The sequence below is a fragment of the Anomaloglossus baeobatrachus genome, chromosome 1 (genome assembly GCF_048569485.1).
Source record: "Anomaloglossus baeobatrachus isolate aAnoBae1 chromosome 1, aAnoBae1.hap1, whole genome shotgun sequence".
Taxonomy (NCBI): domain Eukaryota; kingdom Metazoa; phylum Chordata; class Amphibia; order Anura; family Aromobatidae; genus Anomaloglossus; species Anomaloglossus baeobatrachus.
In genome coordinates, this window is record NC_134353.1 from 153,749,024 (window position 1) to 153,774,223 (window position 25,200).

The following is a 25,200-nucleotide window of genomic DNA, read 5'->3' on the forward strand; positions in this document are numbered from 1 at the left end:
CCTAGGTTTCCCACTGGTCTCTATATCTTGGTCTCTACTGAGGGCTAGTATTTCTGCATGAACATGTGACTGCATCAGCCAATCACAAAAGATCAGACTATGACAACACAGGCATGCCTGAATTTTCTGTCTTAACCCTTACAGGATGCTTACTTCAGCTTATATAGCAAAAACCTGCTGACTGATTCCCTTTTTAATAGCAGATTTCTGCACACTTTATTAAAAAGCACCCCTAGAGGCAACTTGCATGTTATCATTTACAGGTATTATCTCCTTATGTGTTCCCTTTTTACATGCAATCAGAGACAAACAGTTCATGTGGCCAAGGAATACTGTAGTCAGCCAGACATTTCTCCCATACTGGCCAGTGCAAGGGAAATGTAATATTCTATACAAGTCAATAAAGGCACTTGTTTTTTTAAGGATTTCTTACTTTTATAGGGAACGAGAACAAAACATATATAAGTATAACAGCCTCATCACATACAGTAATGAATAAATTATAATATACACTAAACCAATGCAAAGCTATTAAGCTGTAAAAATGACGTGTATAAAACAATTTAAACTTCAATTGTATAGAAAGCATCTATAATTAAATAGCTTTGGTTAAGTGGTAGGTGTGAAGAAAGCGGGTGGGTTTAGGAAAAGCTCCAACGATGCAAGCGAGATTAGGAGTCCGATAGGGATAACTCTTCATATTTCCTAGACTACTGGAATTACTTACAGTAGACCTCAGTTTTGTAGAAAGTATCCTGTCTATTATAAAGAGAAGCAGTTATATCCTTCATGTGATCATTAACCTTAGTATTCCAGAGAGACAAGCCTGGAAAACTAACCTTATGGTTCCCACATCTCCAACACCGATTGAAGGAAAACATCTTTACTGGAACCCTGTACCCAAATTTAGTATTTTTCTTCATGTAAATGTGAATTTATAGAAGCCTTATTGACCATAAACAAATTATCTATTTGAGTGGGTGATAGATAAATGTCCAAGTCATCTATCCATTGGGACAGAAAACTAGGAGATTGGTCTGGGGATGAACAAAAAGAGAATAGGTAATATATGACATGACAAATTGCACCCTCGCCTGTACAAAGGGTTTCTAAGGTAGTTTGTCTGAGGAAAATGAGAGTAATTTAGGAGGGACCGAAAAAGTGGAGCAGCTGAATGGAACGCTGAGGTACCAGTGGGGTAGGAAGGATCATTTAAATCTTGCAATGTCTCATCTGATGGCCAATTTGCTCCCTTCCTAAACTTAGTTGCCCTAAACTTCCCCGTAGAAATCTAAACACTTGGTCTATCAGGATTGATGGAAACTCAAAAGGCCCAAGGACTTGAGAGAGAGGTGACAGGATAGACAAGAGCAGTTTATGCATCTCTGAAATGGAGCAACACAAAACCGTAGTACTAATTGTAAGGTGATGTTGAATTGTGGGCTTCTGAGTGGCATGTCGATATGAATCAATTACAGGCACTCACTTGTAATACATGGATGACCTACATTTGTGAGAGCAATACACACTGCAATTTAGTGGCTCGTTACTCTGACTCACGTGGGTTCTAAGCTTTGATCCCCTCTCTAAGACATACAAACACTGGAGATCAAAATTAGATAACAATGTATGATCGCTTGCTTTTTTCAGAAATAATATAATCTACATTGATGAACATTTGAAGGGTTTTTTTTGTAATGGGTACACCATGCCACTAGAGCTGTGTTTTACAAGAGATCCATAGTTTATCAACATAAAACCTTTATTTTGCCCAAAACGTGATGATCGTAATGAGAGAACAACAATGACTGTAGCACACAGAAAGATTATAACTAAATTTTCCAAAAGTAACAACAGTCACTAATCAGTAGGAAGTGTACAAGCCTTTGCTTTGAATGACTTCAGCTCATCTGCAGACACAGGACATCACTAGTCTCTTAAGCGGGCTTTACAAGCTACAATTTATCTAACGATGTGTCGGCAGGGTCACGTAGTAAGTGACGCACATCCGGCATCGTTAGTTACATTGTAGCGTGTGAAAACTCCGCGCGATTGCGATTGAACGTTAAATCGTTGATCGCATACACGTCATTCAATTACTAAAAATTGAACGTCCGGTTGTTCAATGTTCCCGAGGCAGCACACATCGCAGTGTGTGACAACCCGGGAACGATGAACAGCAGCTTACCTGCGTCTCGCGGCTTCCGCTGGCAATGCGGAAGGAAGGAAGTGGGCCGGATGTTTACGTCCCGCTCATCTCCACCCCTCCGCTTCTATTGGCTGGCTGCTGCGTGACGTCGCGGTGACGCCGAACGTCCCTCCCACTCCAGGAAGTGGATGTTCGCCGCCCATATCGAGGTCGTATGGAAGGTAAGTACATGTGACGGGAAAAAATCGTTTGTGCGACACTGTCAACAAATTGAACGTGCCGCACATACGATGGGGGCGGGTCACATCGCATACGATATCGTATGTGAAATTGTAAGGTGTAAAGCAGCCTTTACACTGCTCTGGTGTGATACTGGTCCACTCTTCCAGTTTGTTCCACAGTCCTTTGACTGTTGTGGGTTTCTTGGTCATAACTTTGTCACCAAGGATTTTCCAGAGGTTGTCTGTCAGGTTTAGATCATGTCTCTGGGCTGGCCATTTCATTGTTTCAGTGTTTTCTGTTTCAAGGAACTGCTTTACCCATTTTGCTGTTTGACAGGGGGCATTGTCCTGCATGAAAATTGCTGTCTGAGTGATGAACACAAGTAAAGAACCACGTGTTGTTGTAGAAGGTTCTGATACACACTTTCATTCACTCTGCCATGTAGCTGTTCAACTCCTGCTGCAGAAAACATTCCCTAAATCATGACACTTCGTCCATCACTTTTCACTGACTTCTTAACACACTTTGTGTTCAGTCTTTCCCCAATTTGTTGACGAACATAATGTTTCCCATCAGACCCAAATAAATTAAACTTGCTTTCATCCCTAAAATGAACTGTTGACCAATTCTTCTCTGTCCACACAACATGCTCCTCTCCAAAGGAGAGTCTAGCCTTTTCATTCTTTCTGCTAATGAGAGGTTTGGTCACTGCAGAGTGGGCTTTCAGTCCAAATGCTCTTAAACGTGATGACACTTTATCACGAGACAGTTCCTTACCCTGTTCAGTGCTGAACTGGCGAGCAATTCCAGCTGCAGTGTTGAAAAGATTATCCATGGAGATTCTCCTCATTATCCTGTTCTCTCTTAAATTCGTCTTTCGACGGTGACCAGCCTTCTTGGGGACTTGAAAAAGTTTGTGATGTTATAAAGATGCAATATTCTTGAAATCACAGACGTGGAATAGCCAACTTCTCTTGCTATGGTTGTTAGGGTCACCCCTTTGGCCTTCATCTGGACAACATGAGGCCGGAGGGTTCCAGTCACTTTGGAACAGCACACCATTTTTTGCAAAGTCAGTGCAAACTGAAAAGTTAGGCTAAGACCGCACTTTGCGTTTCCACCTGCGTTTCAGGTGCTTTTTAGGTCCGTTTTGAGATGCACCTTTTTCATGCCAAAAGGCATGCGTTTTGATTTTACAGCAAAGTCTATGGAAAATTGGGATTTATAGACCGCACTTTGCGTTTTAAAACGCTGCGTTTAATTTGCATATTTTGTGGCAAAAACCATGCATTCAAAGAAGTAGCATGTCAATTGTTTTTGCCATTTTGGGTGCGTTTTGCTAACATTGAAGTCAATGAGAAATGGCAAAAACCAAGAAACTTCAAAATTCCTGCGTTTTACCTGCTTTTTAGGTGCAGAAAACATGCGTTTTGGACAAACAAAACGCATGCTTTTCTAACATTAAATTAATGGAATCGTATATCCCTTTACACACACAAACATAATCCGACAATTAAATTAAAGAAAATTATGATTTTATTGCTATTTGAGCAATAAATATTACAAAACCGCTATAATTTCATGAAATATAACTATTTTCTTTATTCAAAAATTATATGTTTTGCTTGTTTTTCTCTTTTTTTCATTCTGTTTGACTATTTAATCTTTATTTAGTAGTTGCTTGATGTTCAAAACGTATCTGTCAAAAAGCAGGTGAAAAAGCATGTAAAAAGCGATGAAAACGCATCTAAAACGCGGTAAATATGCATGCGTTTTCAGCGCTAAAGTTCTGAAAAAGGCAACTTTGGTCAAATCAATTAAGCTCAAAACGTGCGTTTAGAACTGCAAGTAGGCGAACGCAAAGTGTGGTCTTAGCCTTAGGCTTCCAGTTACATAGGGTTTGTCAGATAATTAAGAAAATTAGCACCAGGTGCCAGATTAACACCTACAACTTGCAGGTATCTGAAAATATTCTCTAATTCTGATCCTTGTTCTTTTTCATTTAACTCATTTACATTTTTATTATGTGCTTTTGAAAAAAAATCAGTTTATGAAATAAGCTTAAAATGCTGTGAGTTTACTCATGTTAGGATATAATCACATAGGACGACACAATGACCTTATCATTTAGGAAATTGTGTGCTGTTCTCTAATTTTGATCTCCAGTGTTGGTCTTAAAATGGAATAAGAATAGGAATTGTATTGCTGGAACAATCCCTTTAACTTTAATGCTCTGCTGCAGATTTGTTATTTTGTATCAGAAAAACAGCATAAACTAAAAAGAAAGCTATGTTGGAATAAAAAAGGCAAGGGCAATATAGTCCCATTTCGTATAACATTAATTAAAAAGAAAAGTTTTGGTACTTCCAATAGGTGGCGCTGTGCTAGAGTTTGTCTCCTTTACTGGAGAGACAATTTGAATATTTCCCAGAGGGGCATTGCAGCTATAAGTCCCCTTACCTGGCAGCCAGACTGGCTTGCAAAGTCTCCTTAAGGAGAATAGTGTTCCCCCGTGGAATTTTAGGGGCATTGCAGCTATAAGTCCCCTTACCTGGCAGCCAGACTGGCTTGCAAAGTCTCCTTAAGGAGAATAGTGTTCCCCCGTGGTCCCCACATAGCTTTCTCATGAGCCAGATCAGACACCCCCATACTTTGCACTGACGAGGGGCAAGCACCCCGAAACACCGTGTCTGCAAATTGGGATTCTGATCTGGCTTATATATCCTGAGTCATATTGCAAAGGATTGTCAAAAATCCACTTGTGACTTTTAGGATCGTCACTTCCAATAGGTGGCGCTGTGCTAGAGTTTGTCTCCTTTACTGGAGAGACAATTTGAATATTTCCCAGAGGGGCATTGCAGCTATAAGTCCCCTTACCTGGCAGCCAGACTGGCTTGCAAAGTCTCCTTAAGGAGAATAGTGTTCCCCCGTGGAATTTTAGGGGCATTGCAGCTATAAGTCCCCTTACCTGGCAGCCAGACTGGCTTGCAAAGTCTCCTTAAGGAGAATAGTGTTCCCCCGTGGTCCCCACATAGCTTTCTCATGAGCCAGATCAGACACCCCCATACTTTGCACTGACGAGGGGCAAGCACCCCGAAACACCGTGTCTGCAAATTGGGATTCTGATCTGGCTTATATATCCTGAGTCATATTGCAAAGGATTGTCAAAAATCCACTTGTGACTTTTAGGATCGCTACTTCCAATAGGTGGCGCTGTGCTAGAGTTTGTCTCCTTTACTGGAGAGACAATTTGAATATTTCCCAGAGGGGCATTGCAGCTATAAGTCCCCTTACCTGGCAGCCAGACTGGCTTGCAAAGTCTCCTTAAGGAGAATAGTGTTCCCCCGTGGAATTTTAGGGGCATTGCAGCTATAAGTCCCCTTACCTGGCAGCCAGACTGGCTTGCAAAGTCTCCTTAAGGAGAATAGTGTTCCCCCGTGGTACTGTGTTAAGCAGTTGAAAAACATTGATTACTATTTTGTTTCAATCTTTTATTTATGGAAAAGAAAACTGGAGAGGGAGAGATGCGCACACACAGGGTAACGGCTTGTTTGCACGTAAATGCTGAAATTTCTGCAGTGATTTGACAGCACATGTGCGCTTCAAATCACTGCAGAAACACTGCGTAATGGATGCAGTGTTTCAGCAGATTACATGCCTATTTCATGCGCTCTGGATGCTGCCCCATGGAAAGAGTGGGAGCAGTATCCAAAGCGCACAAATTAATTGGCATGCTGCATTTTGGAACGCACGGATTTGGGTAAAAAATTTAGCACCCAAATCTACATAGATTGCTGGGGACGCAGGATGCATGCATTTACGCTGCATTGCTAAATGCAGCGTAAATGCATGATATTACGCAACATGCGCACGAGCCCTTAGACCCCAATTTAGGAGATGAATATATCAATCAGCGGTGCTTACCTGGGATGGTTATGTGAGACTTGTTAGTTTCTTCCCTTAGAGGTTGTCCACTACTTTTAAATTGCTCGACTATACTTAGGATAGGTCATCAAAGTCTGATCGGCCGGGGTCTGACACCCCGCACCCCGCCGATCAGACATTGATGACCTATCCTAAAAATAGGTAAGGATGGTTGACCTCGGGGAGATCAACATCCAACACCGCGGAGACTCCATCACGTGTTTCTCAACGCAGTGACACTAGAACAAGGCCCCCTGTGAAAATATGCAAAACAAGAATGCCGCGGAGACACCATTACATGTTTCTCAATGCTGGCAGGAGACTAACCAGGTCTTTCACCGGGAAGGAATAACCACGGGAAGGGTAGTCTCCAGTCAAGGAAACCGCCTATACCAAAACATGGTATCCATCCACAGACAGCTGTTTTGGGGTATTTTCCCCTCATCTGTGTGGAGTAGGAAACTGGCTAGTGGGAGCAATGCCTAGTAGAAGACTACATAGGTAAGGATGGTTGACCTCAGGGAGATCAACATCCAACACCGCGGAGACACCATCACGTGTTTCTCAATGCAGTGACACTAGAACAAGGCCACCTGGGAAAATATGCAAAACATCCTAAAAATAGGACAGCAATGTAAAAGTAGTGGATAACCTCTTTGATAAAGATGCCAGTATGGATTGAAACGCGTAGTGGACTATAAAGAACTTTCAAATATTACCTTTTTAAACGTGTTTTTTTTTTTTCCTGCTTGATAATCTTGTAGTTATGATGCCTTTTTAATGGCTAACAAAAATAAAATCTAACATCATCACGTATTATATTTTTGTTAGCCATGACAAGGTATCATAACTACCAGATTAATATCACAGAATTGCACTGTGACATCACATCTACAAATGGTCAGTGTCATTTTTCAACCTTCATCCAACTGCAGCAGTGATGTGACCATCAAAAATATTACCGAAAAATTCATGGTCACAAGTTGCACACGTCTTTGCCTCAATAGCCTTTAATGGAGGCCAAACAAGAAGCGTCCAAATGGACAAAATGCACAAATATTTTTGGATTTCTGATTTATCTGATAAATGCTCTCACGCAATTTAAATATTTATTTTTTTTTAAGGAAAGTGGACTAAAGGATAAAGTAAATGTTATTCTTTTCTCTGACCATGGCATGACTGATATATTCTGGATGGAGAAAGTGATAGAACTTGAAAAATATATTGACTTTAATGACATTTTACAAATAAAAGACAAAGGTCCTGTTGTGAGTCTGTGGCCTGTGGAGGGTAAGCACGCCGAGGTATGTGGTCCTCTTCTGTTCTTATGCATTAAAGCTTACAGTTTGGTCATTCTACTACACTTATTTTATTGCAGTGATATTCTGGTTCTTGGTGATGTTTAGGGTATTTTTACACTAAGGTCTCTTTTTTTTCTACTGTTGCTGCGAAAAGCAAATTTAGTTTTATTTCATTGTCCTAGTTGTCTCTTTAAACAATAAAATTGTTATTGTTTTTTGAATCTACAAATAAAATTACAAACCAAGTGTTATAAATCTAAGAAGAATATGTTTGTATGCAAAATATGTAACCGAAGTGGCCACCCCTTTAATCAATTAGTCTTTGTATTTTGAGTAGCCAGACACTGGATCTTGGGGTTCCTGCTTGTAGAAAGCTTATCGATTGATTCTAAGGGGAGAACTTTTCTCCTTGCGGAGACTGACAAACTAATCTGGCTGTCAGTGGTGGGGAGTCTTATAGCTGCAATGCTCCTCGGGGAAATATTCAAATTGTCTCTTCAGGGAGGAAGGAGAGGAACTCTAGCACCACCTATTGGAAGTAGCGATCCTAAAATTCAAAAGTGACTCTTTAATTTGCCTTTTCATATGACCTAGGATTTATACCACATCAGAATCTCAATCTGCAAATTAAGATTCTGATCTGGCTTAAATCCTAGGTCATATGAAAAGGCTTGTTAAAGAGCCACTTTTGAATTTTAGGATCGCTACTTCCAATAGGTGGCACTAGAGTTCCTCTCCTTCCTCCCTGAAGAGACAATTTGAATATCGATTGATTGTATGTAGTGTGAGTCTGGCAAGAATTGTTAATTTCCCTACAGCGCCACAACAGGTGAAATTATGCATGACCTAATTCTTATTTCAGCAATTAACTGTCTTTTATTGTATTGCATGGATGCACCTGGTCCTCCTGAGTGGTAGTCTTTATAGCCACTATGGCTTATAGTTGAGAATCATGAATTATTAGCTAATTAGGGGTGTAATTAATGTCCTTGAGCCCCCGGGGCAACTTCTACACCTGGGCCACGCTACAGCCACCAGTTTCTAGCTATGATGTGTGTGCCCTTGAGGCTCTGCTTGGGTTTATAAAAATATACGCTCCTCCTCCTTCAAACAAGAATATACACACATATAAACAGTCAAACGCATATGCTCTTATACAAGTAACAAATATCACCATACAAAATTGAGTGAACTTCCAATTGCATTGAAAAATTATTCATACTCAATGAACTTTTCCACATTTTTTCACGTTACAACCACAAACAGAAAGGTATTTTATTGGGATATTATATGATATACCGAAGGTAAGAAGCAAATATTTGTTAAGTGTAAAGAAAATGATACATGGTTTTCTAAATATTTTAAAAATTTAAATCTGCAAATTGTGACGTGTATTTGTATTCAGCCCCCCTAAGTGAGTACTTTGTAGGAATACGTTTACCTGCAATCACTTCTGCTAGTCTTTTGGGGTAAGTCTCTACCAGGTTTGCACATCTAAAATCTGAAAAGCTTTGCCCATTCTTCTTTGCAAAATAGCTCTAGCACAGTGCGATTACATGGAAGCGTCTGTGACCAGATTCGTCCACCTGAGCTGTGGATCTCTGCAGCTCCTCCAGAGTGACCATAGGCCTCCTAGCTGTTTAATTAGTTCCCTTCTTGCTTTGGATGTCCATTTAGGTGAAGGCACATGGAGGCAATTGGTCACTTGAGAATTTATTTAGGGGTATCAGACTACAGGAGGCTGAATACAACTGCACATCACAATTTGCAGATTTACTGTATATTTTTTTTAAATATTTGAAAACCAAGTATCATTTCCTTTATACTTCACAAATACTTGCTACTTAGTGTTGGTATATTACACAAAATCCCATTAAAATGCATTTAGGTTTTGGGTTTAACGTGAAAAAAATTGAAAATTTTCATTGGGTATGAATACTTTTTCAAGGCACTGTATAAAATAAATAATACGACTATACAATTTCCATCACTATTGCCACTACATAATGACCAAATAATACCACCATACTGATCATTAAAGGAGGGTTTGTCTTGAACATAGTTCATTTTAAAGTTTTATTTTAATCAATACTCCTTGGAATGATAATAATTTCCACAATTGGATGTGTTTAAAAAAATGTCCCTTTGCTGAGATAATCATCTCATCATCATCATCATATGTATCCCTGCTATGTGCTGTGTAATGGCCGTGCCTGACCATACAGAAACATGGTCTGATCATACCACAGCTCCTGAGCCGGGGAGTACACAAAAAAGAATATACAAATATCACCGCATATGATTGCAAATTATTCTTTCTTTGAGATAAAACATTTTTAGAAAAACAGGGAGGAAATTGTTTTCCTCACAGAAAGAATTAGCCGTGATCCAGTGATGTGATCTCTTTATACTCTTTTGTGTCCTCTCCTCCCTAGGAGATGTGGTATGATCAGACCATGTCTCTGTACGGTCAGACACGGCCATTACACAGTACATAGCAGGGGCACATATATAACATTATTTCAGCACAGGAACATTTTTTTAAACACATCCAATAGTGGAAACTATTATTCCAAGATCTATTGATTAAATCCACTTTAAAATGAACTTTGTTAACGGGAAAACCCCTTTTAAAGGTGTTTTCTCTTATCTACTATACCATTTATAAATATCTGTGTAGGCCCTAACCACTTTTGTAAATGGCGTTATAGGTATTAAACAACTCCTTTATTAAAACACTATACCAAGACCAATATTACAGGCCTACAGTAACCATTAGGTAGTAGACATCAGTTGTATACCATAATCATTGATTTTCCCTGTTCTTCTCCACTTTTCCAGAACTTCATCACATTGTCTTCTTTCTGCAGAATGTAGCACACGGAAATCTTTGGTTCACCACTTTTCCACTACCCTCCTCACCTTTACCCAACTCTAAACAAACTGTATAATATTCTACATGGTAATAATTTCACTCTTTGTGATATACCAGTTTTTTGTCCTCGAAAAGTAACAGTTCTCCCCTTATAACACCACAGTTATATATAATGCCCCTTGTATGCCTTCAGCCAGTAATACTGCCCCCTGCAGGTTATGATGCCTTTGTGTCTCCACACAATAATCTTTTTTATGGCCTTATACAATATGCCTTTGTACAATCATTGCAGTCGCACCCCCTGCAGCTTTCATTGTGATGTCATTGCTAATAATTATCTGAGACTTGTTTTAAAATATGCCTGGTAAATCATAGTCCTTTAAGTTAGAGATCCTAAAAGAGGCGTAAAACGTAAAAAAAAGGAGTATTTGTGGATTGATTGGCGATTATTTAGTGTGCCACTGGCGATTATTTAGTGTGCCACTTTCTTCTTAAAGTATTTTGTGGCATTTGACAGGTGTACAACCAGTTGAAAGCTGTGCAGCACATGGATGTCTACCAAAAGAACGAAATACCAGATCGATTTTATTACAAGAAGGGAAAATTTGTGCCACCATTGACTCTGGTAGCTGAACAGGGTTGGTTCATAGCACAGGTGGGCATGAAATGTGTCATTTTACTTTACACTGGAAGGTTTTGTGCATTTCCTATTCATTATGTTTTTTTTAGAGTAAAGAGAAACTTCCCTTCTGGAATAATGGCACAGCGTCTAATCAAGGCTGGCAGCATGGGTGGCATGGATACGACAATGAGATGATGGACATGAGAGGATTCTTTTTGGCATCTGGCCCAGGTAAAAATACCAGTAGTTGTCCCCGTTTTGTTGTGTTGCTCTATTTCACAACAGAGCAGAATGGTATAAATATGTTCTACGCGTTAAAATCAGCCTTTGCTATGTTAGTTAATGTGGAGCTTGTATTTCCATGCTTGGTACTTCAAATACTTAAAGGGGATCTACAGTCATGACACATTGATTTCCTTTTCACAAGATAGGTCATCAATATGTCCATCACCTGGCACCCCCACTGATTAGCTGTTATTTACTTCGTCCGACAGATGTCAACGTTTTGGTCTCGAGTCATGAAGACCAGTGTTCTTCACACCGATCCTGATTAGGGGGCAGGATTGAGTGCAGGTCCTTTGTTAGGTGAATGCCTCTTAATAAATCAAGCGAGGGGCAAAGTGGTGGACACCCCTCTGTGCGCTTTGCTACAAATCTTACTCCAGTCATGGACTAGTATAATATTTATGGCATATGGAACATCACAGTTCGTCATGAATTCAGGAAGTTTGTGGTGCCATGACCACATCCCAAGCCAGCTCCACTCACTTTGTTAAAACTGGGTAAGGCCTCTTTCACACGTCCGTGCCTCCAGTACGTGTATGGACAGTTTTCTCACGTACTGGAGACACGGGCCCACGTTGACATATGTTTTCCTATAGTTTCGGGGACACGTAAGTATTTTTGTACGGAACGTGTGTCCGTTCCGTACTTATGTGTGCCCGTGTTTTCCACACGCCGACATGTCCGTTTTTCTCCGGCATCACGGGTGTCACATGGAATGCAAACGTGTCACACGTAATACACACGAACCACACAGATGTGTTCTGTGTGACACGCACCGGAGAAAAGACATGTGTCTATTAAAAAAAAAAAAACCTTTACTCCCCTTCTCCTGCCCTGCAGTCTCTGCCACTGCTGTCACTTGCTGCCGACCGCCGCTCATTATGCTAATTGAATATTCACTTCACTGCGGCCGGAAGCAGCAGCAGCGGGGAGTCGTCAGGATCGGAGACCGAAGTTCAGCACCACGGACAGCGACGCCAGGGACAGGTGAGTAGAAAGTTCCCATTCTCCGTGTGTTATCACGGATAACACATGGAGAACACACGTGTGCCATCAGGGCTGTATTTTGCCTTCATGCTGCCCTAGGCACTTTAAGTGGTCGTGCCCCTTAGTGACAACGTAAAACTGAGTTTTCGCACACGACATCTGTTTAAGGCAGATCTACTCTGTAAAACACTTTAAAAAGTATCAATGAGAAACAAAGGGCACTAACCCCCCCAATGGGGATCACCACAGGCACATCAAAACATAGCATGAGGATAATATATTCCCACCGTCCCCACTTATATACTGTGACTGTGACACTGCCCCTAATAAACTACACACTGCCCTCCCTTATAAATTATACCCACCACACCTTCCTCAATTATGAAATATGATCTGCACATTGACCTCACATCATGCTGCCCACTCCTTACAATGTCCCATGCATGCTGCCCCTTCCTCACAGTGTCCCATGCATGCTGCCCCCTCCTCACAGTGTCCCATGCATGCTGTCCCCTCCTCACAGTGTCCCATGCATGCTGCCCCCTCCTCACAGTGTCCCATGCATGCTGTCCCCTCCTCAGTGTCCCATGCATGCTGCCCCCTCCTCAGTGTCCCATGCATGCTGCCCCCTCCTCAGTGTCCCATGCATGCTGCCCCCTCCTCACAGTGTCCCGTGCATGCTGCCCCTCTCCATGAGCTCCTAATGCTGCCTTCCTCTTTTCCATAATGACACCTCCATGCTGCCCCACTCATCATAATAAGATCACCACGCTAGCGCTTATGCTGAGACACACACACACACACACACACACACACACACACACACACACACACAACCCCACTCTTGATATTGACTCCCCTACATTGTTCCACTCCATACTGAGCCGACACATGCTGCTCCTTCTCCATAATGAGCTCCCAATGCTGCCCCCCTCTTATTCTGAGTCCTTACACTCCCCCCATCGATATTGTCATTGCTCTATCCCTCAACCCTTGTCCTCTGTCTCTAGCATTGGCCCCTCTCTCCCATTCCCTCAGCAGCATCCAGCAGCAGCCTCTCCCCCAGCATCAGCCTCTCCCCCAGCCTCCCCCAGCATCAGCCTCTCTCCCCCCAGCCTCCCTCAGCATCAGCCTCCCTGCTCCCAGCTTACCCCAGCATCAGCCTCTCTCCTCCCAGCCTCCCCCAGCATGAGCCTCCTCCAGCATCAGCCTCTCTCCTCCCAGCCTTCCCCAGCATCAGCCTCCCTCCTCCCAGCCTCTCTCCTCCAAGCCTCCCCCTCCCCCTCCCAGCCTCCCCCAGCATCAGCCTCTCTCCTCCCAGCCTCCCCCAGCATCAGCCTCCCTCCTCCCAGCCTCCCCCAGCATCAGCCTCCCTCCTCCCAGCCTCCCACAGCATCAGCCTCCCTCTTCCCAGCCTCCCCCAGCATCAGCCTCCCTCCTCCCAGCCTCCCCCAGCATCAGCCACCCTCTTCCCAGCCTCCCCCAGCATCAGCCACCCTCTTCCCAGCCTCCCCCAGCATCAGCCACCCTCTTCCCAGCCTCCTCCAGCATCAGCCACCCTCCTCCCAGCCTCCCCCAGCATCAGCCACCCTCCTCCCAGCATCAGCCACCCTCCTCCCAGCCTCCCCCAGCATCAGCCTCCCAGCCTCCCCCAGCCTCAGCCTCCCTCCTCCCAGCCTCCCCCAGCCTCAGCCTCCCTCCTCCAAGCCTCCCCCAGCCTCAGCCTCCCAGCCTCCCCCAGCCTCAGCCTCCCAGCCTCCCCCCAGCATCAGCCTCCCAGCCCCCCCCAGCATCAGCCTCCCAGCCTCCCCCCAGCATCAGCCTCCCAGCCTCCCCCAGCATCAGCCTCCCGCCTCCCAGCCTCCCCCAGCCTCAGCCTCCCTCCTCCAAGCCTCCCCCAGCCTCAGCCTCCCTCCTCCCAGCCTCCCTCAGCCTCCCTCCTCCCAGCCTCCCCCAGCCTCAGCCTCCCTCCTCCCAGCCTCCCCCAGCATCAGCTTCCCTCCTCCCAGCCTCCCCCAGCATCAGCCTCCCTCCTCCCAACCTCCCTCAGCATCAGCCTCCCTCCTCCCAGCCTCCCCCAGCATCAGCCTCCCTCCTCCTAGCCTCCCCCAGCATCAGCCTCCCTCCTCCTAGCCTCCCCCAGCATCAGCCTCCCTCCTCCCAGCCTCCCCCAGCATCTGCCTCCCTCCTCCCTCAGCCTCCCTCAGCATCAGCTTCCCTCCTCCAAGCCTCCCCCTCCCCCTCCCAGCCTCCCCCAGCATCAGCCTCCCCCAGCATCAGCCTCCCCCAGCATCAGCCTCCCCCAGAATCAGCCTCCCCCAGAATCAGCCTCTCTCCTCCCAGCCTCAGCCTCTCTCTCCCCCCCAGCCTCCCTCTCCCCCCAGCCTCCCCCAGCATCAGCCTCTCTCCTCTCAGCCTCTCTCTCCCCCCAACCTCAGCCTCTCTCTCCCCCCAGCCTCCCCCCCAGCTTCAGCCTCTCTCTTCCCAGCCTCCCCCCCAGCTTCAGCCTCTCTTCCCAGCCTCGCCTCAGCCTCCCTCTTCCCAGCCTCCCCCCAGCCTCAGCCTCCCTCTTTCCAGCCTCCCCCCAGCCTCAGCCTCTCTCTTCCCAGCCTCCCCCAGCCTCTCTCTTCCCAGCCTCCCCCCCAGCCTCTCTCTCTTCCCAGCCTCCCCCCAGCCTCTCTCTCTTCCCAGCCTCCCCCCAGCCTCTCTCTCTCTTCCCAGCCTCCCTCTCTTCCCAGCCTCCCCCAGCCTCAGCCTCTCTCCCCCCAGCCTCCCCTTGCATGATTATAGTGGACAAAAAGAGGCATCGCAACCATCATCAACTAACCTGTAAGGTGCCCATACATTCTAGGCTCTGCCTTATCTGCTCCGCTGCCGGCTGCCCTGTTCTGGTGATTATCCTCTTCTGCTGGCTTGCTCCAGCTTCAGACGCGTCCTCCTCCGCGGCGTGGTGTGTGTTGTCTGCAGCATTGGACGCTGCAGCATGGGTCAGTGAGCTGATTGTCGCGCCCGCGCGCCTCTGACCCCGGAAGTGCAGGCGATGGAACTTCCGGGGTTAATCAGCTCACTATGCCTTATGCCTGGCGCCCGCCGTGTATTTAAATAGACAGAAGTGCGCCTCTCCTCCCTCTCAAAGCACCCCCTCCCCCCCCGAACACAGCCGAGTGTAACAGAGGGAGGAACGAGGAACGGGGGGCGGGGATGTAAAAAAAAAAAAAAACATTTATTTTTTTATTTTTTTTGCTGCCAGAAAGTGCCGCCCCCCGCAACGTGCCGCCCTAGGCACGGGACCAAGGGTGCCTAGTGGCAAATACGGCCCTGTGTGCCATACACACAGCACATCGAGGGCAATACGCATCTTTGACACTTCCGTGAAACACGTGCTTGATTTTCACGAGCGTGTGAAAGAGGCCTAAAAAAGGTGTGAAAGTACCAAAAGTTGCACAAATTTGCACACCCACATTGCGCAATAAATGTTGAGACTTTTTAAAGCTTTTTATGCCAGTTTCTAATCATAAAAGCATTAATGAATATGGTCCTTCGACTGCAGTTTCACAATTCACTGTGTAGTGATGGTTGCCAGATCCTGCAGAACAGCAAACTAGTATTTTGTATAGGACACTAGGAATTTTTTTTCCCATAATTTTTTTTTCCCCCACTATGGCCAGAATATGGTTGCCCACAACCCATGTCAAGTGTCCTCATGCTTGTGTGTCCCTACACTGATATATAAATAAAAAGGCAACAAGAAGAGTGATAAAAATCTCCTTCAAAAATTCAGCAATTACTTACAGCAAATAGAGGGCAGCAGTTATAACCTGACCAGGTCAAGGAACTAATGCACTAGCAGGATGCAGCAAGACCCCCAATAAGGTGGAGGCATCACAGGTGCAAGAGAAGCAAATCACTCACACAACTCCAGTCCATGGAAGGGCGATTGCTGGATGATAAAATTGCACACAGATGGCTTGTATAGGGCGCCGTTCACACATGTAGGTGCACAGTATCTGGCTAGCAGCCTATTAGTTACGCTCATACTATTCGACCAGGCGGGCTGTCCAGTATTTTCTAAGTGCACCATACAGGGACGGGGACTCCCTGTATTGCTGAATTTTTGAGGAGATTTTTATCCCTATTCTTGTTGCTTTTTATTTATATATCAGTGTAGGGACCCACAAGCATGAGGACCCTTGACGTGGGTTGTGGGCAACCATATTCTGTCCAAAATAGCATCCAATACCTCATATACATATATTTTATATATATATTTTTTTGCACATAACATTTTATACAGGATTCAGCCAGGCCCCTTAATGTTAGGCCTTGTATATTGGAGTCCTCGTCCCTGTATGGTGCACTTAGTACTGGCAGCCTGCCTAGTCGAATAGTATGGGCGCAACTAATAGGCTGCTAGCCAGATACTGTGCACATACATGTGTGAACGGCGCCCTATACAAGCCATCTGTGTGCAGTTTTATCATTCAGCAATCGCCCCCTCCATGGATTGGAAGTGTGTGAGTGATTTCCTTCTTTAGCACCTGTGATGCCTCCACCTTATTGGGGGTCTTGCTGCATCCTGCTAATGCATTAGTTCCTTGGCCTGGGCTGGTTAATACTGCTGCTCTCTATTTGCTGTAAGTAATTGCTGAATTTTTGGAGGATATTTTTATCCCTCTTCTTGTTGCTTTTTTTATTTATAATAAAAAGTAGTATAAACTTTCATTATACAATTTCAAGAGCTTATGTTGTTTTGTTTTTGTTTTTTTTTTTAAATTTATAATTGGCAGGTGAAAAATATATTAGGGACATCAGACTACTAAGCAATTATATAGACAAAGATTAGTAAAAGGGTTAATTATCAAATTGTCTCTTCCAGATTTTAGGAAGAACCTTAGATCTGCAGCAATCAGAACGGTCGACGTTTACAACATAATGTGCAAAGTTCTCGGTGTGGAGCCGCAGCCTAACAACGGATCCTGGTCCAGGGTGGAGCGTATGTTGACAAATGGAGCACAATCTAGTGTCCTGTACTCTCCCACACCGCTATCACTACTCTTCCCACTTGTAGTACTATGGATTTAACCATTCTATTCTAGGATTATAAGGGATTTTCGAACATTTATCTTTCATATAGAACATTTTATTTTCTTTGCTCTTTTTTTACAAATCATGGCCAGCAGCACAAATTTCTGGACCAGATTGTTCTGTCAGTTTTAAACAAAACCACCTTGTATAGTTGATGTGATGGGCCTATTGGATTTTGAATGGCTTGCCTCTTGTAGACATCCATATCATAGAGTGGGTCCACTGCTCAGGACCCCCCTTATTCAAACAGAGAAGACCATTGGCAACAAGCAGCAACTCTCACTCTGGTGTACAAAAGCCATACATGTATTAGCAGCTGTAAAAGGGAAATGCCAAGAACTGGACATACCGTATTTTTCGTTTTATAAGACGTACCGGATTATAAGATGCACCCCAAATTTAGAGGAGGAAAATAGGAAAAAAAATGTAATATTAAAATGAGGGTCTGTCCTATTGCATCTTAATCCTAACACTGTCAAGGGGGGAGCGGCGGTGGTGGAGCGGCTCAGGAAGGTCTCAGAGGCAGGAGGATGGGGCAGACTCAGAGGAGGTGCTGTTGTGGCTTAGGAGGGTCGGCAATACTGCGGGGCTTGGAGGTGTCGTGGCGGGCGCCATTGACCTGCCGGCGGGCTGTGGGGGGTGACACTGCAGTGGAGCGACTCAGGAGGATCACAGGACGTGGTGTCTTGGAGGTGTGTGCCATTGATCTGATTGCGGGCTTTGTTGAATCACCCACAGTTGACGAGATGGATTTCAAGAAAATAGCCACAGAGGTGACGCATTCACAGATAGGACTCCACAGCCATTTTCTTGAAGTCCACTGTGGTGAAATTTTTGCCCATTCTTCTATGCACACCAGCTAAAGCTCAGTGAGATTGAATCAAGTGTCTGTGAACAGCAATTTTAAGTTTTGCCACAGATTCTTAATGGGATTTAGGTTTGTACTGTGTCCGGGCCATTTACACACATGAATATGCTTTGATGTAAACCTTTCCATTGTAGCTCTGGCAGTATGTTTAGGGTTGTTGATCTGCTGGAAGGTGAACATATGGCTCAGTCTCAAATCTTTTGAGACACAGTTTTTCCTCCAGGACTTCTGTGTATTTACCTCCATGCATCTTCCCATCAATTGTGACCAGCTTCCCTGTCTCTTCTGAAGAAATGCGGCCTCACAGAATGCTGCCACCACCATGTTTGATGTTGGGGATTATGTTTTCAAGGTCATGAGCAGTGTCAATTTTCTGCTACAGATAGCGTTTTGCATTTAGCACCCCAAAATCTACAATAGTATATACCAACACAAAGGAGCAAGTAGCAAAGTTCACAGGGTATGATTACTTTTTTAAGGCACTGTGTGTTTGTGTAACGTTTGGATAATGTGAAAAAATTCAAGGTACTTTTTATGATGTAGTTGAGTAAAAACAGTCCAGTGTCCACCTTGGTAGTCCATGGAGCCAGACTAAATCCCTGCAATGGTCCTATTACCTGCCACATCTCTTGCACCTCTTCCATGCACACATGACATCAATGAGACCTACTACGGTAATAAGAAGAGCATCGGGGTTGCTGGAAGGTAAGAGTTGGTCTGGCAGCCACAGACTACTGAAGAGGCTACTGCACCAGGTCCTCCAATTTTTTTTTTCTTTTTTTACGCATTATATGTAATTGTTTTTAAGTTGGTTATAGGGTTTAAGAAAACCTTCATGAGTATAAGGAGCTATATATAAGGTGCCAAAATACACCAATAAATTTGAGCATACCTTTGTAGAAATGTGGAAGGCTCGAAAGCAATAAAAAATATATTCTTTATTGGATAATATAAAAATTTTAAACATAACAATAGGCATAGAAAAAGTCAGACATAAAATACCAAAGGTAGACAAGTGATAATAAAACTGCCTTGTGTGAATATTACAAATCAATGCAGGGTGATATTGTGTACAGCCATAGTATTGGTAATGGATACTCAAAAGATACAAATTAAAATAGCAAGTGCTGTGTAAGATAAAGCCCCTTTAAGTACATACAGGTAAACAGGGTGAGAATAATATCACATGAAAGTTCACATATTGATAATAATGCAGCCCCTGACTAAGCTTGATACGAAACGTGTGTTGGGTACATTTAGTTTGGTAATGCTGGTTTCACACATCCGGCATTTCGCCGCTTTGCTAGATCCGTCACACTCCAGTACAGTGCAATACAGTACAATGGCATCGCCGCAAGCTCCGGTCACAAGCTGTCATGTGAGCGGAGCATGTGACCGGAGCTTGCCGCGATGCCATTGTACTGTATTGCACTGTACTGGAGTGTGACGGACCTAGCAAAGCGGCAAAATGCCGGATGTGTGAAACGGCCTAAAGGATACTTAATACCACTGAATTATTATCATTATGTGAAGTTTCATGTGAAATTGTTAGCTCCTTGTTTACGTATATATAATTTAAATGGCTTTAACTTACACAGCACTTGCTAATTTGACATGTAAATTTTGAGTATACTCAAATGCTGTGATATACACAATATACACTGACAAGCAAAAGGGTAACAATGTTTTCAATTTGTGACTTTCAGGCTCCATAGTCAACATTCATTACAGCTTCAAATGCGAGATTACTTTCATTTTATAGACATTCATCTTGGCTATCTCATACATAAATTTTACTTGCACCTATTTAGCATATGCTTAGTTATGCAGATTCTTGTTATGTCACTGCATTGTTAATGTTTTGTTCCTGGTTGTGGAAAAATCTTTTCTTCATGCATACTACAAATTGCAATCTATTCTCACAATCCCTAATTGTAAGAATGTCAAATCCTAATTTTCATAATTAATTCACTGTACAGATATATACTTGTTGATATCACGTGCTATTTCTGGTGATTCCACGTTGCGAGGACAGAACTTACTAAGATTAACAAGAAACAGGTGCAAGTAAACTTATAAATACCTGTACATATAAATACAGCTGTCTGATGCTGCACCATGTTACACTGATGCTGCAGCATGTCACACTATGACTTCATTCAGGATTCAAGCAAAATTGGGTAATAAAGATACTAAACTTCTGCTAAGCTTAAAGAGCAATGGACTATTGTCTGCTAGAACCTCCAAACGAAGTCCATCCATTCAAAAGCCAAGAGGTAGATGTCCACGCAAAATACCAGAGTCAAGAAGTCGGTTCATAACAAGATTTATCAGTTCTTGCGCGACAAACATGGCAGTTGAGATGGATCGTATGCTTCGTAATAGTGAGATCACAGACATGCATGTAAGCACTGTTTAACGCACATTACACAAGTCTGGAATGGTGGCCTGAAAAAACATGAGAGGCCTTGACTTCCATATCATAAGGCTCAAGGGTACAAAAAAGTACGCAAAGTGCATAGTAGAAGATCAGAAACAGTCGATTTGGAGCGGTGAGACGAAAGTCAATAGATTAAGCTCTGATGAATGCAAATAGGTCTGGAAGAAAAAAGGGAAAAAGCAGCTAACATTGAAAAATTGAAGGAACTGTCAAGTTCGGTGGAGGAAGCCTAATATGTGATTGTTTTACAGCCAAAGGGATTGGATACTTGACCACAATTGATGGTGATCTCTGTGCTGAGCTATATGTGAGTGTCCTACAAAATGAATTACTTTGTACACTTAAGTTCTATGGGTATGAAAAGGACGACATAGTGTTGCAGACGGCGAGACTGGCAAATAATTGGTTTAATGATAATGAAATAGAAGTGATGGATTGACCTCCACAGTCCCCAGACCTCAACCCAATTGAACACTTGTGGGTAGAACTGAAGACAAATCTGTATACATACCCAGGTGAGTGCCTAGTACACACCATAATTGGGAGCGTGTAGGAGAGACCTGGGATCAGATTTTGGTCGAGACATGCTCATAAGGATTCAGGCAGTGTGGAAAGCCAAAGAGGAATTTACAAAATACAAACAAAATAATAAAAATGTAAATTCAGATTTTTAGGAGCAAGACAATAACATTACAGTGACATGGCAAGATTGTGCATAACTAATCATATCCTAAATAGTTGCGAGTCTAATTTTATGTATGAGATAGCCAAGATAATTGTCTATAAAATGAAGGTAGCTTCATGTTCGAAGTTGTAGTGGATGGAGAGATATGGAGCCTCAAAGTCAAACGTTCAAAACATTGTTACCCTTTCCCTTGACAGTGTAACAATGCATTGCTTTGTAGTATTCACACAAGGGCGTTTTATTATTGTCACTTACCTACCTTTAGTACTTCATATTTTGTCGCTTTTTGTATGTCTATTTTTATGTTGTTATCCAATAAACAAATTGGGTCTTGCACATTTCCATATACTGTAGGTATTCTAGTTATAGGGTTTAGCACAAGCTCAAAAAGACACAAAACCTTGCGCAATGAAGCTTCCTTCCTCCACAATGTTTTGTTTGTATAGTGACTCTTCCACAATTTATTTTTTTAAACTCTGTTTTACTTTCCTGTCAAAACAACGGAAGGCTCGCACAACCACAGGGTGCCAAGAGGTGCCAGCAATGTTCATGTGGTAATACATTTGAAACATTTTGCGATCAATAAACATGTCACTTATCTTTATGTGCTTATTACAAACGTGGAACGTGTGTTGCCATTTTATCTGACCTTTTTTCCGTTTTATTACCATGAGGCCAATAATGCAAAATAAAATAATTCATTTTGAAAGTGTGGAGTAGGGGACGAGCTCTCACTCTTCTGTATATTAGATGGTTTAACATCTTGATTTAGGATTAATGTATAGACTAAACAATCACTAAAAGAGTAAATTTATATCTATTGCCTCAGTGTTAGGGATGAGTGAACCCGAACTGTAAAATTCGGGGTTCGTACCAGACAACTAGTGTCCGTTGCTCAAATCCAAACACTGACTTTTCACGGAAGTCCATGTCTGAGTTCGTAGTTCGATGCTAAATAAAGCTTGTTGAAAGGTTGTAGCCAATTAACAAGCATTTTGGCTGTGGCCACTTCACAGCCATCACAACTATACCGAATATTGGCATGGCTGTGATTAGCTGCCGAACCATGTAACCCACCCATATTAATGCCGGATTTTGCTCCGACTAGCATAGGGACAGAATTCTGCTTGAGAAAGGGACAGTGTTAGGTTACAGTGGGTGTAACTCTGTGTCCACTCTGCACCAGGTTTTGTGTGGGTGCACTTAAAGGATCTGTGGGGCAACTCTGCACTATTCTTTGTGGGTATTACTTTACAAAATGTTATGTGTGACCACTCACCAGGATCTCTGGGGGTACTTTTAGAAAAGGCTCCTTGTGGCCACTGTGCACTAGACTCTGTGGGGCTACTCTTAAGGCCTGAAACACACATCCGTGAAACACGTGCGTGTTTGGTCCGTTTCCGTGTATACTGGAGACACGGCCAAACGTGCACCAATGTTACTATATCTCAGCGGTTACAATTGCGTTTTTGGTTATGTCCGTGAGTCCGTCTCCGTGATGCGTTTTTTGGTCCGTGTCTCATGCCAGCATGTCCGTTTTCTGCACGCAAAACGCAGCACGGACCCAATGAAAGTCAATGGGTCTGTGCGCACGTCCGAGTGACACGGACGCATCTCTGTTTGCTCCCTGTACGTTTTGTGCTTTTTTCATGTGATGTCGGTCTTTTTTCTTTTTCTGTTTCGTTCTCTCCCTCAGTCCGTCGGTCGGTCTCTATGGCTGTCGGTCGGTCTCTCTGTCTTATCTGTCCCTCTAGCTGTCTGTCGGTCAGTTCCCCCCCCTCTCTCATACTTACCGTTCCCCGATCTCCGGCGCGGCGCTGCACGGCTGTTATAATAACTCCGGCGGCTTTTACTATTTTGAAAAAGCCGGCCGCCCATTAATCAATCTCGTATTCCCTGCTTTACCCACCCACCGGCGCCTGTGATTGGTTGCAGTCACACACGCCCACCACGCTGAGTGACAGCTGTCTCACTGCACCCAATCACAGCAGCCGGTGGGCGTGTCTATACTGTGCAGTGAAATAAATAAATAAATAATTAAAAAAAATGGCGTGCGGTCCCCCCCCATTTTAATACCAGCCAGATAAAGCCATACGGCTGAAGGCTGGTATTCTCAGGATGGGGAGCTCCACGTTATGGGGAGCCCCCCACCCTAACAATATCAGTCAGCAGCCGCCCAGAATTGCCGCATACATTATATGCGACAGTTCTGGGGCTGTACCCGGCTCTTCCCGATTTACCCTGGTGCGTTGGCAAATCGGGGTAATAAGGATTTATTGGCAGCCCATAGCTGCCAAAAAGTCCTAGATTAATCATGTCAGGCGTCTATGAGACACCTTCCATGATTAATCTGTAAGTGACAGTAAAAAAACACACACACACCCGAAAAAATCCTTTATTAGAAATAAAAAACACAAACACATTCCCTCATTACCAATTTATTAACCCCGACAAACCCTCCATGTCCGGCGTACTCCACGGACCTCCAGCGTCGCATCCAGCTCTGCTGCATGGAGGTGACAGGAGCAGCAGAAGACACCGCCGCTCCGGTCACCTCCACGCAGGTAATGAGATGAGTAGCGCGATCAGCTGCTGTCACTGAGGTTAATCGCGGCCACCGCTGGATCCAGCGGTGGCCGCGAGTTACCTGACTGACAGCAGCTGATCGCGCTACTCATCTCATTAGCTGCGTGGAGGTGACCGGAGCGGCGGTGTCTTCTGCTGCTCCTGTCACCTCCATGCAGCAGAGCTGGACGCGACGCTGGAGGTCCGTGGAGTACGCCGGACATGGAGGGTTTGTCGGGGTTAATAAATTGGTAATGAGGGAATGTGTTTGTGTTTTTTATTTCTAATAAAGGATTTTTTCGGGTGTGTGTGTGTGTTTTTTTACTGTCACTTACAGATTAATCATGGAAGGTGTCTCATAGACGCCTGACATGATTAATCTAGGACTTATTGGCAGCTATGGGCTGCCAATAAATCCTTATTACCCCGATTTGCCAACGCACCAGGGTAAATCGGGAAGAGCCGGGTACAGCCCCAGAACTGTCGCATATAATGTATGCGGCAATTCTGGGCGGCTGCTGACTGATATTGTTAGGGTGGGGGGCTCCCCATAATGTGGAGCTCCCCATCCTGAGAATACCAGCCTTCAGCCGTATGGCTTTATCTGGCTGGTATTAAAATGGGGGGGGACCGCACGCCGTTTTTTTAAATTATTTATTTATTTATTTCACTGCACAGTATAGACACGCCCACCGGCTGCTGTGATTGGGTGCAGTGAGACAGCTGTCACTCAGCGTGGTGGGCGTGTGTGACTGCAACCAATCACAGGCGCCGGTGGGGAGAGAAAGCAGGGAATACGAGATTGTTTAATGAGTGGCCGGCTTTTTCAAATTAGAAAAAGCCGCCGGAGCAGTGTGAACGCCGTGCAGCGCCGGTGATCGGGGAACGGTGAGTATGAGAGAGGGGGGGACACTTCAGTCACTCGGGGGATTAGCGGTCACCGGTGAATCCTTCACAAGTGACCGCTAATCAGTACACGGCACAAAGACAGAGCCGCGGCATGACTATGAAGTCGGGTGAAGTTCACCCGAGTTCATTCTCATCCCGCTACTCTGTCTTCTGACATGTAGTAACGACATTTTGCATCACACACGTACATTTTACACGGACAACACACACACGTCAGTTATTTCACTCACGCACACACGGACATTCCACACGCACATACGGCTAGCATACGGGATACACACGC

At 44.1% G+C, this 25,200-nt stretch overlaps 1 protein-coding gene across 1 annotated transcript in view; it reads left to right on the forward strand.

Annotated features, from left to right (window-relative positions):
- ENPP6 (ectonucleotide pyrophosphatase/phosphodiesterase 6) overlaps nucleotides 1-19,638 on the forward strand; it is a 49,106-nt gene extending 29,468 nt beyond the window's left edge. The window contains exons 5-8 of the mRNA XM_075334668.1: nucleotides 7,420-7,599; nucleotides 10,989-11,126; nucleotides 11,201-11,324; nucleotides 17,242-19,638. Of these exons, the coding sequence (XP_075190783.1) occupies nucleotides 7,420-7,599; nucleotides 10,989-11,126; nucleotides 11,201-11,324; nucleotides 17,242-17,447 (648 nt within the window). The 3' untranslated portion in view covers nucleotides 17,448-19,638. The remainder of the gene's footprint in view (nucleotides 1-7,419; nucleotides 7,600-10,988; nucleotides 11,127-11,200; nucleotides 11,325-17,241) is intronic.
- Nucleotides 19,639-25,200: the final 5,562 nt, after the last annotated feature.